Source organism: Dendrobates tinctorius, unplaced genomic scaffold, assembly GCF_039654945.1.
Source record: "Dendrobates tinctorius isolate UK_male_01 unplaced genomic scaffold, ASM3965494v1 ptg000177l, whole genome shotgun sequence".
Classification (NCBI taxonomy): domain Eukaryota; kingdom Metazoa; phylum Chordata; class Amphibia; order Anura; family Dendrobatidae; genus Dendrobates; species Dendrobates tinctorius.
The window spans coordinates 5164758-5184267 of NW_027361844.1; the positions used below are offsets into that span (position 1 = coordinate 5164758).

The window sequence follows — 19510 nt, forward strand, 5'->3', positions numbered from 1 at the left end:
CATGGATAGGCACTGATCACATTGCACTGATGGGCAGTGCAGTCTGTATGTCTCTGTGTGGGTAATTTTATTTCTGGTGTGGTTTTTGTAGAGCTGTATATATATTGGTATTTTACTAATAGCAATTTTAAATCCCTAGGAAACAATGACAACGAGAAAGAGAAAAATTGACTCGGAGTGTATGATATTCAAGGAACAGCGGACTTATGATTACTTTTTCATGCAGTACAAGGAAAGAGCTGTGTGTTTGATATGCCAGAATATAGTGTCTGTGTTCAAAGAATTCAATTTGCGTCGACACAATCAAACTCAACATAAAGAAAAATATGCTTGGTCGGAGAAGTGGTAAAAGATAAAATATTAAAACTAAAAAATACATTGACAACTCAGCAAAATACTTTTGTGAAGCAGAAGCAGCTAAATATTTCATCACTGTGAGCAAGTTTTCAAGTTTGCCAAGCTAATAGCGTGCACTGGCAGACCATTCGTGGAGGGGGAATTTGTTAAAGAATGCCTTCTTTCTGTTGCCAAAGAGATGTGTCCAGAGAAGGTCGATTTGTTTAGTACAGTGAGTCTTTCAGGACCTACAATTACACGAAGGATTGAAGAAATGGGAGACAATTTGCATCAGCATTTGCAAAACTACGCAAAAAAAGTTCCTATTTTTCCTTGGCACTCGACGAAAATAATGATATTTGTGATTCTGCACAACTTCTAATTTTTATTCGTGGGACGAATGATTATTTCGAAGTCACAGAAGAGCTTGCTGCACTGCAAAGCATCAAAGGAACAGCTGACATGTGCCCACAATAGGCGCGAGCGGAATCGCCTTCCGCCCGCGCCTATTAACTAGTTAAATCCCGCTGTCAAAGCTGACAGCGGGCATTTAAATAGCACTTCCGGCCGCCGGGTCGGAAATGAGCTCATCGCCGACCCCAGTCACGTGATCGGGGGTCAGCGATGCGTTGCCTGAACAACCACAGGTCTCATAGAGACCTCTATGGTTGTTTCAGGCAGATGACTTTGAGCGCCGCCCGGTGGTCGGCGCTCAAAGCACAGCAGTAAATCTGCTACATATGGGCGATCTGCTCATCGCCCATATGTAGCAGAGCAGATCGAGTTGTGCATGCTTCAAGCCCCCTATGGAGACTATGGAAGCATGCCAAAAGTAAAAAAAAAAAAAGTTTAAAAAAAAACAAACCTAAAAGTTCAAATCACCCCCCTTTCGCCCCAATCAAAATAAAACAAAAAAAAATCCCACATACACATATTAGGTATCACCGAGTTCAGAATCGCCCGATCTAGCAATAAAAAAAGCATTAACCTGATCGCTAAACGGCGTAGTGAGAAAAAAAAATTCAAAACGCCAGAATTACGCATTACATTAAAATGCAATAACGGGCGATCAAAAGAACGTATTTGCACAAAAGTGGTATCACTAAAAACGTCAGCCTGACACGCAAAAAATGAGCCCTCACCCGACCCCAGATCACGAAAAATGGAGACACTACGGGTCTCAGAAAATAGCGCAATTTTTTTTTTTAAGCAAACTTTGGAATTTTTTTTTCACCACTTAGACAAAAGAGAACATAGAGATGTTTGGTGTCTATGCACTTGTAATGACCCGGAGAATCATACTGACAGGTCAGTTTTAGCATTTAGTGAACCTAGCAAAAAAGCCAAGCAAAAAACAAGTGTGGAATTGCACTTTTTTGCAATTTCACTGCACTTGGATTTTTTTTTTTCCCCGTTTTCAAGTACAAGACATGGTAAAACCAATGATGTCGTTTAAAAGTACAACTTGTCCCGCAAAAAATAAGCCATCACATGGCCATATTGACGGAAAAATAAAATGTTATGGCTCTGGAAAGAAGGGGAGCGAAAAACGAAAAATCGAAAAAAGCTCCGGAAGTGAAGGGGTTAAAGACAGCTGTCTTACATAATCACCTTTATTAAAGACTCCTGTCCACAGACTCAATCAGTCAGACTCTAACCTCTACAACACAGGCAAGACCAAAGAGCTTTATAAGAATGTCAGGGACAACATCATAGACCTGCACCTAGACCTAGAGCTGGAATGGGCTACAAAACCATGTGTAAGACGCTGGGTGAGAAGGAGACAACTGTTGGTGCAATAGTAAGAAAATGGAAGAAATACAAAATGACTGTCAATCGACATCAATCTGGGGCACCATGCAAAATCTCACCTCGTGGGGTATCCTTGATCATGAGGAAGGTGACAGATCAGCCTAAAACTACACGGGGGGAACTTGTTAATGATCTCAAGGCAGCTCGGACCACAGTCAACAAGATAACCATTGGTAACACATTACGCCGCAAAGGTTTACAATCCTGCAGTGTCCGCAAGGTCCCCTTGATTAAGAAGGCACATGTGCAGGCCCATCTGAAGTTTGCCAATGAACACCTGGATGATTCTGTGAGTGATTGGGAGAAGGAGCTGTGGTCAGATGAATCAAAAATTGAGCTCTTTAACATTAACTCAACTCACCGTGTTTGGAGGAAGAGAAATGCTGACTATGACCCAAAGAACACCTTCCCCACTGTCAAGCATGGAGGTGGAAACATTATGTTTTGAGGGTGTTTCTCTGCTAAGGGCTCGGGACTACTTCACGGCATCAATGGGAGAATGGATGGAGCTATATACCATAAAATCCTGAGTGTCAACCTCCTTCCCTCCGCCAGGACATTAAAAATGGGTCGCGGCTGGGTCTTCCAGCAAGACAATGACCCAAAATATACAGCCAAGGCAACAAAGGAGTGGCTCAAAAAGAAGCACATTAAGGTCATGGAGTGGCCTAGCCAATCTCCAGACCTTAATCTCATAGAAACTTATGGAAGGAGATGAAGCTCCAAGTTGCCAAGTGACAGCCGTAAAATCTTAGTGATTTAGAGATGATCTGCAAAAAGGAGTGGACCAAAATTCCTCCTGACATGTGTGCAAATCTCATCATCAACTACAAAACATGTCTGACTGTTGTGCTTACCAACAAGAGTTTTGCAACCAAGTATTAAGTCTTTGTTTGCTAAAGTGGCAAAACCTACAAGTCTGCCAAAAGCATGAGTGAAAGCGTGTTATAGCCTGATGAGAGCATATTCGTGCCTAATGAGGTTAAGCTGTTTGGCCATGATTCCAAAAGATATGTTCAGCACAAAGCCAACACTGCGCCTCACCCAATCAACACCATACCCAATGAAGAATGATGGAGGGGCTGTTCTTCAACAGTTAGACCTGAGGCTGTAGTCAAGATAGAGGGAATTACGAACAGTTCTAAATGTCAGTCAATTTTGCAACAAAACCTTCAAGCCTCTGCTAAAAAGCTGAAAATGAATTTCACCTTTTAGCACAGCAATGACCCTTCAGCGATCAAAAAAAATGGCTTCAGCGATCTAAAAGTTTTAGAATGGCCCAGCCAGAGCCCAGACCTGAATCCAAATGAAAATCTGTGGTTGACCTAAAGGTGGCGCTGCACACACGAGATGTCATTGAAGTCTGACAGATTTGGAGTGCTACTGCATGGAAGAGTGGGCAAATAATGCCAATTCTAGATGTGCTGTGCTCAGAGAATCCTACCCCAAGAGATTGAATGCTGTCATAAATTCAAACGGTCCTTCAACAAAAGGATGTGTAAGGCTACGTTCCCACAATGATCCCACAATGAGCTTTTGACGCTGTAGAATATGGGTGAAAAAAAAGATGAAAAATTTCTGAAATTATTCTTTTAGGTATGATGGTTTCACACTACAAAAAAAATAGCATTTTAATAGTGGTGCATTTTTTTATATTCACTGTATAGCCATATAACTCATGGTAGTTACAAAGTTTTTAACGTTATATTTGAGATTAAGATCTTACCACAAGCTGCCATTCTGCGTTGGAGGTGTGTAGAAGTTTATCCTGTCACTTGTCATTTGCTGACTCAGTGCAAGAAAAAGAGCCACAAAATACACTGAAAATAGAGACGTTTTTATTTTTAGCTAAAACCACAAGTGCTATCATGATAATATTAACTTATTGCATATATGACTGGTTTATTATTCTGGTATAAAGTTCTAGATTTATACATTACTAGTATAAAGATGATCCAGCTATGAACATGGCTTCTTTAGAGAGAAAGAAAACTTGAACTCTAGCTCCACCTAATCCTAAAAGTCCATATTGAAGTTTAAAGAGCCTTGCTATATTACATGAGATACAGTTGTGGCCAAAAGTATTGACACCCCTTCAATTCAAAACATTGATCATTTCACACACAACTCCAAAAGTGGGCCAGACAAAAGTATTGGCACCCTCAGCCTAATACTTGGTTGCACAACCTTTAGCCAAAATAACTGCGACCAACCGCTTCCGGTAATCATCAATGAGTTTCTTACAATGCTCTGCTGGAATTGTAGACCATTCTTCTTTGGCAAACTGCTCCAGGTCCCTGATATTAGAAGGGTGCCTTCTCCAAACTGCCATTTTTAGATCTCTCCACAGGTGTTCTATGGGATTCAGGTCTGGACTCATTGCTGGCCACCTTAGAAGTCTCCAGTGCTTTCTCTCAAACCATTTTCTAGTGCTTTTTGAAGTGTGTTTTGGGTCATTGTCCTGCTGGAAGACCCATGACCTCTGAGGGAGACCCAGCTTTCTCACACTGGGCCTTACATTATGCTGCAAAATTTGTTGGTAGTCTTCAGACTTCATAACGCCATGCACACGGTCAAGCAGTCCAGTGCCAGAGGCAGCAAAGCAACCCCAAAACATCAGGGAACCTCCGCCATGTTTGACTGTAGGGACCGTGTTCTTTTCTTTGAATGCCTCTTTTTTTCTCCTGTAAACTCCATGTTGATGCCTTTGCCCAAAAAGCTCTACTTTTGTCTCATCTGACCAGAGAACATTCTTCCAAAACGTTTTAGGCTTTTTCAGGTAAGTTTTGGCAAACTCCAGCCTGGCTTTTTTATGTCTCGGGGTAAGAAATGGGGTCTTCATGGGTCTCCTACCATACAGTCCCTTTTCATTCAGACGCCGACGGATAGTACGGGTTGACACTGTTGTACCCTTGGACTGCAGGGCAGCTTGAACTTGTTTGGATGTTAGTCGAGGTTCTTTATCCAACATCCGCACAATCTTGCGTTGAAATCACTTGTCAATTTTTCTTTTCCGTCCACATCTAGGGAGGTTAGCCACAGTGCCATGGGCTTTAAACTTCTTGATGACACTGCACACGGTAGACACAGGAACATTCAGGTCTTTGGAGATGGACTTGTAGCCTTGAGATTGCTCATGCTTCCACACAATTTGGTTTCTCAAGTCCTCAGACAGTTCTTTTGTCGTCTTTCTTTTCTCCATGCTCAGTGTGGTACACACAAGGATACAGGACAGAGGTTGAGTCAACTTTAATCCATGTCAACTGGCTGCAAGTGTGATTTAGTTATTGCCAACACCTGTTAGGTGCCACAGGTAAGTTACAGGTGCTGTTAATTACACAAATTAGAGAAGCATCACATGATTTTTCGAACAGTGCCAATACTTTTGTCCACCCTCTTTTTTATGTTTGGTGTGGAATTATATCCAATTTGGCTTTAGGACAATTCTTTTTGTGTTTTTTCATTTAAGACAAATTAAATGAAGATAATAATACCAAAGAATTTGTGTTTGCAATCATTTTCAGGAAGAAACTGAGTATTATCTGACAGAATTGCAGGGGTCTCAATACTTTTGGCCACAACTGTATGAAGTCAAACCAGAAACTTCATTTGCAGACACATGTTTTGGGGTTTCTGCCCCTCATCAGTGCAAAGCAAGATATATGATTGGCTAGGTGAGAGGTCTTTGATAGGGGGTCTCAGGGAAGCTGTTAAAAGGTCGATGTTAAATGTTACGATTGCTACATGCTATAGGTGGTGCTATAGTTCAAGTCCTCATTTTCTCTGAAGAGGCTATTTACATATTTAAACTCCTAGGTGGAGTAATGCATGGCCTATATGTCTCCTTACTCCAACTTAATGCATTCAACAAGGAAAAATGATCCCTCTAAGCCTAAGACGATAAAGGAAACTACTGGAAAAGACTGCTCATATCTGCCAATTCTAAAGAACTTTGCGAGAGGATGACTGCAGGATAATACTACACTGCTTACAGTCTGTGATCATGGAGACATATATGTCTACATATGAGCTGTATACCTAAAACACTAGGGTGTGAGGTATTAGGAGTAATATCTAAAGCTATACTCAGAAGTGATCAATGTGGCTGCTTTACACCATGAGCAGAGAACGGATAACTCATAGTAGTTGTTTTCTTAGGGATGCACTATAGTAAAGTACTACTTTAGAGCTTTGTACTTACAGAATGAGGCCAGAGCAGATGGATCCAATGTAACGAGACCACGGACTGCATTTGACACACTGGCCAGGTCAATCCTAGTAACAAAGAAAACTGCTGAAGTATTTGCAGTAGATAAAAGAAAACTGTGGACTAAAAGTAAGCGACAATAACTGGGAATGATGTATTCTCTAAAATACCTGTCAAACGCAGAAACTGTGCTGACAGCCAACAGGAAATACAAAAAGCACTGGGATGGATATGCCAAGCCTTTGTAAATCTCAAGCAGCAGGGGAAGAGAAGTTAGCTGGCTGCCAGAAAGAACATATATAACCACAATGTTCCACACGGTGTATCCCGATAGGAATCCACTGCAGAACAGCCCAATCATCCTGAAAAGAAGGGAGAGGATGGGAAAGTAAATGGCTGTGCAACTGGGATATCTCCTAGATATATACATGCATGTGTGTACCTGAAGCTGCGATGCACAGAGAGCGATACATCCATACTACCCCACGTAGGTTTAATGTCCAGGAAATCATCCACATGTTCTGTGGTTCTGATGATACCAGAACGATCTGCAGCCTGAAATTTCCCTGGAATGGAAAACAAATGACAGTACGGGAAGATGTTTGAAATGCTATTTCTGTAAAAAAAAAACAAACATGGATTTTTGTGATAACTCACCGTAAAATCCTTTTCTCCGAGACGCTCATTGGGGGACACAGGTACTGTGGGTGTATGCTACTGCCGCCAGGAGGCTGACACTAGTGAAAAAAAGAGGTTAGCTCCTCCTCCACCATATACACCCTCGCCCTGATTGCGGGCGGAAACCAGTTTGGTGCAAAAGCATTAGGAGATCAAACAAAAATCAGACAACATCAACCTTAATGCAGGTACAATATGTCTAGAGAAAAAAAACACCCTAATATCATAAAAAGAGCATATTAATTAAACAAACAGAAGACAACTTGGCTAGCAGGGTGGGTGCTGTGTCCCCCAATGAGCTTCTCAGAGAAAAGGATTTTACGGTAAGTTATCACAAAAATCCATGTTTCTCCTTCGTCTCAAAGTAGATCTGGGCGCTCTGGTAGTCGCCATGGCACGTCGGCGAGCAGCTGCACTAGATCTGCGTACCACGCCCGACGAGGCCAGTCTGGGCCAGCAGAACCGCTGGCGCACCTTCTGCCTTGATCTTCTTGATGACCCTCGGAAGTAGTGGCAGCGGGGGAAATAGGTATGGGAGGCGAAACTGGTTCCATGGCAGAACCAGCACATCCACGGCGATTGTCTGCGGGTCCCGGGACCGGGCGACAAATACGGACACCTTGGCGTTCACCCTGGAAGCCATTAGATCCACATCCGGTGTTCCCCATCGTTGGCAAATCTGCTGAAAGACCTCGGGGGGTAATGACCATTCCCCGGACGCAAGCCCCTGTCGGCTGAGGAAGTCTACCGCCCAGTTTTCTACACCCGGGATGTGGACCGCCGATATCACTGTGCGGTTCCTTTCGGCCCAGTGAAAAACGTGCCCTACCTCGCGCATGGTTGCCCTGCTGCGGGTGCCCCCTTAGTCATTTATGTAAGCCACCACCGTGGTGTTGTCCGACTGGATCCGGACTGGGCGGCCTGCTAGAAGGTGATGAAAACGTTGCAGAGTAAGCCGGATCGCTCCTATTTCCAACAAGTTGATCGGGAGGCGTGCCTCCTGCAGCGATCACCGTCCCTGGGTCGTGTGGTGGCGAAAAAACGCTCCCCAGTCGAGGAGGCTGGCGTCGGTTGTGACCACCAGCCACTGCTCTGGGGGAAAGGGTTTTCCCCTGAAGAAGGGAGGAACTGATAGTCCCTAGAGTGGTGGACAGTCTGACCTGAGAGGACAAACGGCATCGGTGATCGAGCGTGAACGGGTTCTTGTCCCAGGATGACAAGATGGCGTGCTGCAGGGGGCGAAGATGGAACTGGGCGAACGGGATCACTTCCATCGCTGCCACCATTTTTCTTAGAATCCTCATGCAGAAACGGATGGTGTGAGGGACTGGTTGGCGCAGTATCCGCACTCCCTGCCAGAGGGCTAGGGCCTTGTCTCGAGGGAGAATTACCAACCCTCGGAAAGTTTCGAAGATCATCCCTTAAAAGGAAATCCTCTGAGCTGGAAAATTCTTTACACTGACCAGCGATGCTGACACTTTCCTCGCATGCCTGCCTTGAAGGGCCCTTGACCAAGAGGTCGCCTAAGTAGGGAAATACGACTATGCCCCGGGAGTGCAGGATGGCCATGGGGAGTGCCATGACCTTTGCGTACACTCTGGGGGCAGTTGCTAGCCCGAAGGGCAGCGCTGCAGACTGAAAATGTAGACCGTTGATGGTGAAGCATAGAAACCTTTGATGCGGAGGAAAAATGGGGATATGTAGATCCTGGATATCGATAGAGGCCAAGTACTCTCCCTGCCCCATTGCCAATATGACTGAACGGAGAGACTCCATCTGGAAATGTTTGATCCTGATAAATTTGTTTAGGAGCTTTAGGTCCAAAACGGGCCTGACAGTCCCGTCCTTTTTAGGGACTGCAAACAGGTTGGAATAGAAGCCCTGAGTCTTCTTGTTTTCCGGTACTGGAATGATGACTCCGTTGTGGCTGAGCGAATCGATGGCTCCTAGTAGAGCCTTTGCCCGGGTATCCACTTTGGGAAGACGGGAAAAAAAAATCGTCTTGGGGGGTACCTGACAAATTCTATCTTGTACCCTGTGGACACCAGCTCTCTCACCCATGTGTTGTGTGCGACATTGAGCCAGACGTGGTGAAGCCAGAGTAGGCGGCCGCCTACCTTGTTGGTGTCACCTGGCAGATGCCCCGAGTCACTTGGCTGCAGATCTTTGGGACCTGGATCCCCTCGACCTGGACTGGTTGGCCCGCATCCTGCCCAATGGGTTGGGCTCTATGAGACCTGTCGGTCCCTATTCTGGTTGGGGCGCCCTGAAGCGGCGGAATTAGCCGCTGTCGTCCACCCGGGGTTGCGAAAGGCCCGAAAACGCGCCTGAAACTGGTGACGAAACGGCGGTTTGACCTTTTGTTGAGGAAGAAAACCGCTCTTGCCTCCAGTGGAGTCGGAGATGAGCTGATCTAACTTCTCTCCGAACAGGCGGCCACACTGGTATGGTAGCGTTGTCAAGGACTTTTTTGAGGCTGAATCAGCCCGCCATGTCCTTAACCATAGAGCTCTCCTAATGGAGATTGCATTTGCAGCTGCAAGAGCCGCGCAGTTGGCCGCATTTAAAGATGCATTGATCAAGTAGTCCCCCGCCAAAGCTATCTGATTTGCGATTTCTGATACTTCAGCTGGTAGGTCTATGTCTCTATTCAATGATTCTGACCAAGAAATCAGGACCTTGGCTACCCACGTTGCTGCGAACGAGGGAGAGAGTGCTGATCCTGATGCCTCAAACACTGAGCGGGCCAAGTTCTCTATGAGACGATCAGTGGGATCCTTAATAGAAGAACCACTAGGTACGGATAGTAGAGTTTTTGTAGCCAAGCGCGACACAGATGGATGCACCATTGGGGATTCCGTCCACTTTTTACGGAGATCCGGGGCAAACGGATACCTTGCCTCGAATGCCTTCTGGCACGAGAAACTTCTGTCCGGCCGTTCTCTGTGTCGTTGCACTATGTCCTCAAATTTAGGATGAGTGCAAAATACTCTATGGGGACACTTGACTCGCTTAAATGACACCTTATGGCCCAAAGTCAGGGTGGAATCATCCTCAATCCCCAGAGTCTGATTGACGGCTTCTATGAGACTGTCAACTGTTTCCTGACCACCCGTCTTATCTAGTATCTAGGTCAAGGGGTTCGTCCGAGTCGTAGTCCGAGCCCTGCTCGCTATCAACTGCTGGTGGCGGGGAGCGAGAAGCAGAGCTCACGGATGTCGAGGCACCGGATGGACCAGGAGACGCTGTGTGGGTTCGTTTCACCTGGGTCTGCCTGGAGTGAGAGCGGCCCCTGCAGGCCGGCAGCTCCTGTGAGGTAGAGGACCCCTCTAAGACAGGCGAGCCACTGTCCCTGCTCCTATCTGGGGCGCGAAGGGACTCGATTGCTCTCATAAGGGACGCCATGGATTGCGACAGCGATAACGCCCATTCCGGGGGACTTGGTACACTGGGCTCGGTCGCAGGGGAGGGCTCCTGGGCGCGTTCGGACTCGCAGGCTTCGCATGCTCGCTTGGTCTGCGCCTGCGGAAAAGCGGACTGACAAGAGATGCATGCAGCATATAAAAATGTGTGCATCTTAGGTTTTCCTGACATGCTGTACCTGTCAGGCATCCGTGCTGAAAAAAAACGCCGGGGGAGGGCGTTTCCGAAGGGACTCGATTGTTCGTTTCTCCTAGCGTGGCCTCTCTGTGGGGCTAGGGGGCAGCACTTCCCCCAGTCCTGTGTCCCCTGTGTCCTAGACACGGAAAAAAATCCCCGTTGCGGGAGAGGATACGTGGAGGGACACTCGCACATGCTCGCCCGTTGTTGGTTTGGGGAGATCGGACCCTTTCCATAGGGTCTGTCGCTCCTGTCTCATCTTCATAGGGAGAAAAAAAAAAATCAGTCTGAAAACGTGTGCCTACAGCAGACACTAAGCAAAAAATTGGTTTCTGCCCGCAATCAGGGCGAAGGTGTATACGGCGGAGGAGGAGCTAACCTCTTTTTTTCACTTAGTGTCAGCCTCCAGGCGGCAGTAGCATACACCCACAGTACCTGTGTCCCCCAATGAGGCGAAGGAGCAAAAAAAAGCTGACTTTTCAATGAATACAGCACTACCACAGCAATTCTGACATGTGATTTGTACTTCTTTACAATGTCAACCATATGGGTTAAATAACTTTATATTTTGAAAAATCAACACTTTTTATAGGTACAGAGAGTCCAAATTTACTTATTTTTTTAGACTGGGAAAATGGTGGTGATTTGAAATGTTAGATTTTTTTTTCTATTAACTATTTTTCACATTTTTATAGTTGCTCATTATTAGTTCAATCTGCTATTGGTTTAGCAATTGTACAATACGCTTTAATATCTCAGTTTATTATCAATTTACTAATCTCCTATGAAGCCTAGCCACAGGCTGAACTTCGCAGAGGTACCAAACAGTTGCCTTCCACCAGACCCCTTGGTTGCCACATCAACCTATCGGCACCCCACCATTGCTCTGTGCAGGTGAACGCTGAATGAAAATGCACCCCGCAGGATTTAATCACTTCAATGCTGCCGTGAGTGATTGGCAGAGGCATCTAGGTGGTTAACTGCAGCAGTCAGTTCTAGCTTTGAATCTGCTGTTTGAGGTTGCTGCCAGCTAAATAACACACCTGGCACCTGCCCTATATGGAGCGGGCTCGGCTCCTGAGCGTGCGCTATACAAGTGCACCTGACATCCGCTCTACAGATATGGCAGATTTCTTGAAGAGAATAAAAGTGATGATGGTTACCATGATGCTGCAAGACTCAAGTGTAACCCTGCAAAGAGCCAGAACTGTATTTAACCAGAAAATATAAATTTAAAGCAATAAGAAAATATATCTTTATTAGACCTTTAGTATTTTCACAGTGCGACTTAATCCATAAACGTTAGGAGAATCTGTTACCAGGCTTTTGCCATTTAACATCAGAGCATCAAGGCATCAAGAAGTAGGGACAGAGACCCTGATTTCAATGATGTTTCACTTATAGGGCTGGCTAGCTGTAGTTTCAATAAAATCAAGTGTTTTATCAGCAGGAGATTATCAATACAGGACCTAGGTGTCTAGTGTCATGCAATGCTCCTTCTCTTTGTAACCCGCTACCACTGGTGCTGGCATTTTTCTGCCTATGCACAGTATACACAGAAAGCTGCCAATCAGTGGTGCTGGCAAGGTTATACAGAGTCCAGGTCCAGCATTCAGATCCACAGCAGATAAAATTGATTTGATCAAAACTACAGCAAGCAGCTTAAGGCCCCGTCACACACAGCGAGATCGCTAGTGAGATCGCTGATTTTGTGACGCCACAGCGATCTCGCTGTGTGCAGCCCACATCAGCGACCGGCCCCCCCGTCGGGTATCGCTGATAGTGCAGGATCGTCCTGGGCCATTTTTTGATCATTGATCTCCCGCTGGCCAGCATGCATCGCTGCGTGTGGCAGCGGGAGAGCAATGATCAGCGACGCTGGGAGCTGGTATCCAATGTAAACAGCGGGTAACTAAGAGCCACGCGGCTCTTAGTTACCCGCTGTTTACCTTGGAAACCAGTGTGCACGCTATGTCCCAGCGATTCCATCCACGTCAGATCATTGGTGGGATCGCTGGGACATTGATGTGTGTAACGGGGCCTTTATTTAGTGACACCACTGGAATCAGGGTCTTTGTCCCTAAATGATGATACTCTCAGTTTACATTGCAAAAACCTAGTGACAGATTCACTTTAAATTTGCCAGATTAGGTAAAGTACTAGCCTTCAGTCTCATTCATGTCTTGTATTTTGTTAGTTGCATTTCTCTTATTAATGGTCAATATTGATAAACTCACAGCACTCATATGTCACACAGATTGCCTACGAGCGTTGTTTTTTCTTCACAAACTCATTCACTTGATTCATGAAATGCAAATCGCACAAACATAAAAATTTTTTTTTTTTAGTACCACTGATCCGCAGAAAAAATGAATATGTAAATAGACAAACTGGAAAAAATGTGGCGGTTTTCTGTCTAATAAAAAAAAAAATGAAACAGAACATGTACAACAAAAACGGACGTGTGAATGAGCCTTTACACTAAGCATTAAGGTACTGTCACACTTAGCGATGCACCAGCGATCCCGACCAGCGATATGGCGCGGTCAGGATCGCTGGTGCATCGCTAAGTGGTCGCTAGTGAGCTGCCACACAGGCAGATCTCACCAGCGACATCGCTGGGGATGGGGGTCACTTCTTACCTGTCACACTAGGCGATCCTGCGTCCTCCCGCCCGGCTCCACGCTCGTCGCTCGTCTCTCCACAGGAAGCGCCGCAGGAAGCTGACGACGAGAAACAGTCCAGCCTGTTCTCGCGCGATCAGCGATAACCAGCGGGGGAGCCGGTCGGAGGTAAGTATCAGACACAGCGATATCGCTAGCAATATCGCTATAACGTCACAAGTTATAGCGATATTGCTAGCGATATCGCTTAGTGTGACAGGCCCTTTAGACATTCCTAATGATTAAAATCTCCAACAATGACTGAGAGTTTAGAGCTGCAGATCTTTGGGCAAATACAAGAGGCTGGAGACTGAAAAGTCTACTGAATAGTCCTTGGAAGCACACAGTGACATATTAGATGATTTATGACTATTTTTGCAATTCCTCTTCTCTTGAGAAAGTATTGTTATAAATTTAAACTTACTATTCTTCTCCACAAATAATTTTCCCACAGGTTGGCTTATCAGGGAGGATACAATGACAGCAGGATGCTGTTCTGCCAGTTTTATCTGTCCATCAGGAATGATGTCTTCTTCTTCTACACCCAGATCATTAGGAAATCCATGTTCTGCAGGCCTTGTCTTCCTAATAGAGAAGATATATTTATGGAAAAAGTTTGAAAATAGATTACAATTATTTTCTTTTTCATAGGGGTTTGTAGAGCCCTACGAGTGAAAATTGCAAATTTGACATTGTAGTGCCAAGTACGTTATAGTGCCCCATCTCTTTCTTTTGGGGACATGCACCCGTAAATTAAGCTCTCATCGCTATAGAAATGCCGAACGTGGATGACAACTGAGATTTAGGCACACTGTGGGGCGCAGAAGGGAGGGGCATTGACTGGATTTCTTTTTAGGGGATGAGGAGCCTTTGTGCTACCAGTAATGTGGAAGCCCCCTATATTTCCATTAACAGATGTCGGACCTGAGTGGGGACTTGCTTTTTTGTGTGGATTGATTTGAAGCTTTTATTGGGAACATTTTACATAACATTTTGGATCACATTTATCCTGTGCTCTACACTGAGCACTTACATCGGGGTTTTCATCTAAATTTCCAAATGCGTGATTCAGATGAAACCCCAAGGGATCCATTCACTATAATGAGGCAGCAGAGTTACTCTGGACTCCGTCTAGCCTCTGTTCAGTGGTGTATTTTTCAGAGGTGCACAAAACTGTAGTTGCCCACACTTTTATGCATTCTTAAATTACACCGCTGGATCATAGGCCAGACTATGTCCACAGTGACTCCATCTGCCTCATTATCGTGAATCTTCCGCCGGGGGTTCCGTTTGAATCACGTACTTCAGGGATTTACATGGAAACCTCCATAGAAGCACTCAGCACAGAGCACAAGATAAATGTGATCCTTATAAGACAAAATGAACAAATCAACTGCAGGTCCAGAAATGGTTTTATTTATTTTTTACTCCATTCCTCTTGCGGTATAAATGATAATGTGACTTTATTCCTCAAGTCAGTACGATTACAGATTTATATAGTCTTTTTTATGTTTGGCTTCTGTCACACACTGAAAAAATGCTTTTTTTGCAAAATAAAATTTTTGAATCACCATATTTCTATTTTCTATATTTCTGCCAACTGAGTCATATGATGGCTTGTTTTTTGCGGGAAAATTTGAGGTTTTTATTGGTACAATTTTAGGGATATAACATTTTTTGATAACTTTCTATTAAAATTTTTAGGAGGCAGAATGAACAAAAAAAACGCAATTCAGGAATTGTTTTTTATGCCATTTACTGTGTGGTAAAAGTGATTATTCTTCGGGTCAGTACGATTACAGTGATACCACATTTATATCTTTTTTTATGTTTTGCTGCTTTTACACAATAAAAACTGTTTTGCAAAAAAATATATAGTTTTGCATCACTAAGTTCTGAGAACTGTAACTTATTTCTCTAACAAAGCTGTGTGGTGGCTTGTTTTTTGAGGGACAAGATGACATTTTGAGCAATACCATTTTTATCTACATTTGTCTTTTTGACTGCGTTTTATTCCACTTTTTTTAGGTATAATTAAAAAGTATAGTTTATTTCTGCGTTATTTATTCATTTTAATTTTTTTACGAATTCACTGAATGGTTTAATTAGTGTGACAGTTTTGTAGGTTGTGTTATTTTGTATGAGATTATACAAATTATGTATTCATTTATTTTTAAATAAATATACCTATTTAATTTTTTTGTTTACTTTATTATTTCTTTTAAATATTTTTTACAGTTTTGTTTACTTTTTTTTACTTAGTCTGTCTATGGTACTTTAACTTTCATTACTCTGATCACTGGTATAATAGATTGCAATGTTTTGTAGCTGTAAGTGCTACACTGACAAAAGCCTCTTAGACCAGACTCTCAACATGGTCTAACAGGCTTGCCAAAGCAGGATGCCATGGCAATTAGCAGGCAGATGACATTGTGGGCGCGTCGATCTGAAGGGAGAGTGCGTTCCCTTCATCTCCCAGCCTACTAAATGTTGTGATTGCTATTGATCGTGGCATTTATTGGTTAGCTAGTGCAGGCACTGCTCCTGGCAGTGACAGTCGGGTCTCAGTTATAACTTAAGCCAAGCTCCTGGTGGCCATCTTGAGGCCACAGCTCTTGTGCCCACATGATTGTAATGATGCACAGAGAGTACGGAAAATATTCAGACCCCTTTAAATTTTTCACTCCGTTTCACTGCAGCCATTTGGTAAATTCAAAAAGCTCATTTTTTTTCATTAATGTACACTCTGCACCCCATCTTGACTGAAAAAAAAACAGAAATGTAGACATTTTTGCAAATGTATTAAAAAAGAAAAACTGAAATATCACATGGTCATAAGTATTCAGGCCCTTTGCTCAGACACTCCTATTTAAGTCACATGCTGTCCATTTCCTTGTGATCCTCCTTGAGATAGTTCTACTTCTTCATTGGAGTCCAGCTGTGTTTAATTAAACTGATAGGACTTGATTTGTAAAGGCATACACCTGTCTATATAAGACCTCACAGCTCACAGTGCATGTCAGACCAAATGAGAATCATGAGGTCAAAGGAACTGGCCAAGGAGCTCAGAGACAGAATTGTGGCAAGGCACAGATCTTGCCAGAATTTCTGCAGTACTCAAGGTTCTTAAGAGCACAGTGGCCTCCATAATCCTTAAATGGAAGAAGTTTGGGACCACCAGAAGTCTTCCTAGACCTGGCTGTCCAGCCAAACTGAGCAATCGTGGGAGAAGAGCCTTGGTGAGAGAGGTAAAGAAGAACCCCAAGATCACTGTGGCTGGGCTCCACAGATGCAGTAGGGAGATGGGAGAAAGTTCCACAAAGTCAACAATCACTGCAGCCCTCCACCAGTCAGGCCTTTATGGCAGAGTGGCCCGACAGAAGCCTCTCCTCAGTGCAAGACCTATGAAAGCCCACATTGAGTTTGCTAAAAAAAACACATGAAGGACTCCCAGACTATGAGAAATAAGATTCTCTGGGCTGATGAGACGAAGTTAGAAGTTTTTGGTGATAATTCTAAGCGGTGTGTGTGGAGTAAACCAGGCACTGCTCATCACCTGCCCAATACAATCCCAACAGTGAAACATGGATTTTGTGAGTACTCACCGTAAAATACTTTTCTCTGGGACTCTCATTGGGGGACACAGGTACTGTGGGTGTATGCTACTGCCACCTGGAGGCTGACACTAAGTGAACAAAAAAAGGTTAGCTCCTCCGCCGCCGCATACACCCTCGCCCCGATTGCGGGCGGAACTCAGTTTAGTGCAACAGCAGTAGGAGAACACAAAACAAATCAGCCTTAATGCAGAATACAATCTGTCTGGAAAAGGACCACCCTAATCTCAACAAGAAAAAATATATTGATTAAATAAACAAGAGCCAACTGGCTAATAGGGTGGGTGCTGTGTCCCCCAATGAGGGTCTCGGAGAAAAGAATTTTACGGTGAGTACTCACAAAAATCCATGTTTCTCCTTCGTCTCATTGGGGGACACAGGTACTGTGAAACGTCCTAAAGAAGCCCCTGGGTGGGAGATTGACTCACCGATCCAAGCCTATATGCACCTTTTGTCTAAAGGTGCGCCACTGCTGCTTGGAGAACTCTTCTACCCAGGCTCGCATCTGCCAAAGCCTGAGTATGCACATTGTAATGTTTAGAAAATGTGTGCAGGCTGGACCAGGTCGCTGCCTTGCATAACTGCTCCGCCGAAGCCTGGTGCCAAAGCGCCCACTGCCCGAGTAGAATGCGCCCTGATCCCTGCTGGAATTGGAGTGCCTCTAATACGGTAGGCCCCCTGAATAGTTAGACGATTCCATCTGGCTATGGTCGACTTTGAGGCTGCGAGTCCCTTCCTGCGCCCTTCGGGGAGCACGAACAGCGAGTCCGTCTGGCGAAAGGGTGCCGTCCGCGACACGTACCTTCTGAGAGCTCTCACTAGGTCTAATGTGTGAAGCGCTTTTTCGACATGATGTACTGGCACTGGACAAAATGACGGCAGGACAATGTCCTCATTAATGTGAAAAGAGGACACGACCTTTGGCAGAAAGGGGGGAGCTGGTCTGCGAACTGCCTTATCCTTGTAGAAGGTGAGAAATGGAGCTCTACAAGATAGGGCCGCCAACTCCGAGACCCGCCTAATGGAAGTTATGGCTACCAAGAATACCATCTTCCTGGACAGGTATGACAACAAAACTTCTTGTAATGGCTCAAACGGAGCCTCCTGCAGGACACTCAGGACCAAGTTAAGGTCCCAGGAGTCTAGGGGCGTTCTATAGGGGGGTACCAAATGTGAGACCCCCTGGATGAACGTCTTCACCTGCATATTAGAAGCGATTTTTCGCTGGAAGAGGACAGACAAGGCCGATATCTGTCTCCTAAGGGAACTCGGGGCCAACCCTGAATCTAAGCCTGACTGAAGAAAAGCCAAGATGTTGGGAATAGAAAAAACCAGTGGAGCAACCCCGCGGTCTCGACGCCAACTAAAGAAGACCTTCCAAGTGTGATGGTAAATCTTTGCCGAGGTAGGCTTCCGGGCGCTAACCATTGTAGCGACCACTTCACGCCCAAACCCCGCCTGGGTCAGAATCCAAGATTCAATGGCCATGCCGTGAAACACAGGGCCCCTGAGTTCGGGTGGAAGATCTGTCCCTGGGACAGTAGATCTGGGCACTCTGGCAGTCGCCATGGGACGTCGGTGAGCAGCTGCACTAGGTCTGCGTACCACAGCCGACGGGGCCAGTCTGGGGCTAGTAGAATTGCTGGAACCCCTTCTGTTTTGATCTGACAACCCTCGGAAGTAGCGGCAGCGGGGGAAACAAGTATGGAAGGCAAAACTGGTTCCATGGTAGAACTAACGCATCCACTGCGATCGCTCGCGGGTCCCGAGACCGCGCGACAAACACGGGCACCTTGGCGTTCACCCTGGAGGCCATCAGATCCACATCCAGTGTTCCCCACCGTTGGCAAATCTGCTGGAAGACCTCGGGGTGCAGGGCCCATTTCCCGGACACGACACCCTGCCGACTGAGGAAGTCCGCCGCCCAATTCTCCACGCCCGGTATTTGGACTGCTGAAATTACCGAGTGGTTCCTCTCGGCCCAGCGTAGTACGTGTTCTACCTCGCGCATGGTTGCCTTGCTGCGCGTGCCCCCTTGATGATTTACGTAAGCCACCGCCGTGGCGTTGTCCGATTGAATCCGGACAGGACGTCCTGCTAGAAAGTGCTGGAAATGTTGTAGCGCCAGCCGCACTGCTCGAATTTCTAACAAATTGATCTGGAGGCGTGTCTCCTGTTGTGACCATTGCCCCTGAATTGCGTGGTGACGGAAAACTGCTCCCCAGCCGAGGAGGCTCGCGTCGGTTGTGACCACCAACGATTGATCTGGGGGGAAGGGCTTCCCCTGACGAAGGAAAGAACTGCTCGTCCACCACTGAAGAGACCTTCTGACCTGAAAGGACAACCGGCACCGATGATTGAGCGTGAATGGGCTCTTGTCCCAGGATGTCAAGAGAGCGTGCTGCAGGGGACGCAGATGAAATTGGGCAAACGGAATCGCTTCCATTGCCGCCATCTTCCCTAGCACCCTCATCCCGAACCGAATGCTGTGAGGGACTGGCTGCTGCAGTTTCCGGACTCCCTGCCGAAGCGCTAGAGCCTTGTCCTAAGGGAGAATTCCAAACCCTCGGGAGGTGTCGAAAATCATCCCTAAGAAAGAA

At 45.5% G+C, this 19510-nt stretch overlaps 1 protein-coding gene across 1 annotated transcript in view; it reads right to left on the reverse strand.

Annotated features, from left to right (window-relative positions):
• The window catches only part of TMEM237 (transmembrane protein 237), a 95213-nt gene that overhangs the window by 32768 nt on the left and 42935 nt on the right, over positions 1-19510 (reverse strand). Inside the window, 5 exon segments of the mRNA XM_073551428.1 lie at positions 3875-3968; positions 6350-6423; positions 6526-6717; positions 6798-6921; positions 13721-13881. Coding sequence (XP_073407529.1) covers positions 3875-3968; positions 6350-6423; positions 6526-6717; positions 6798-6921; positions 13721-13881 — 645 coding nt within the window.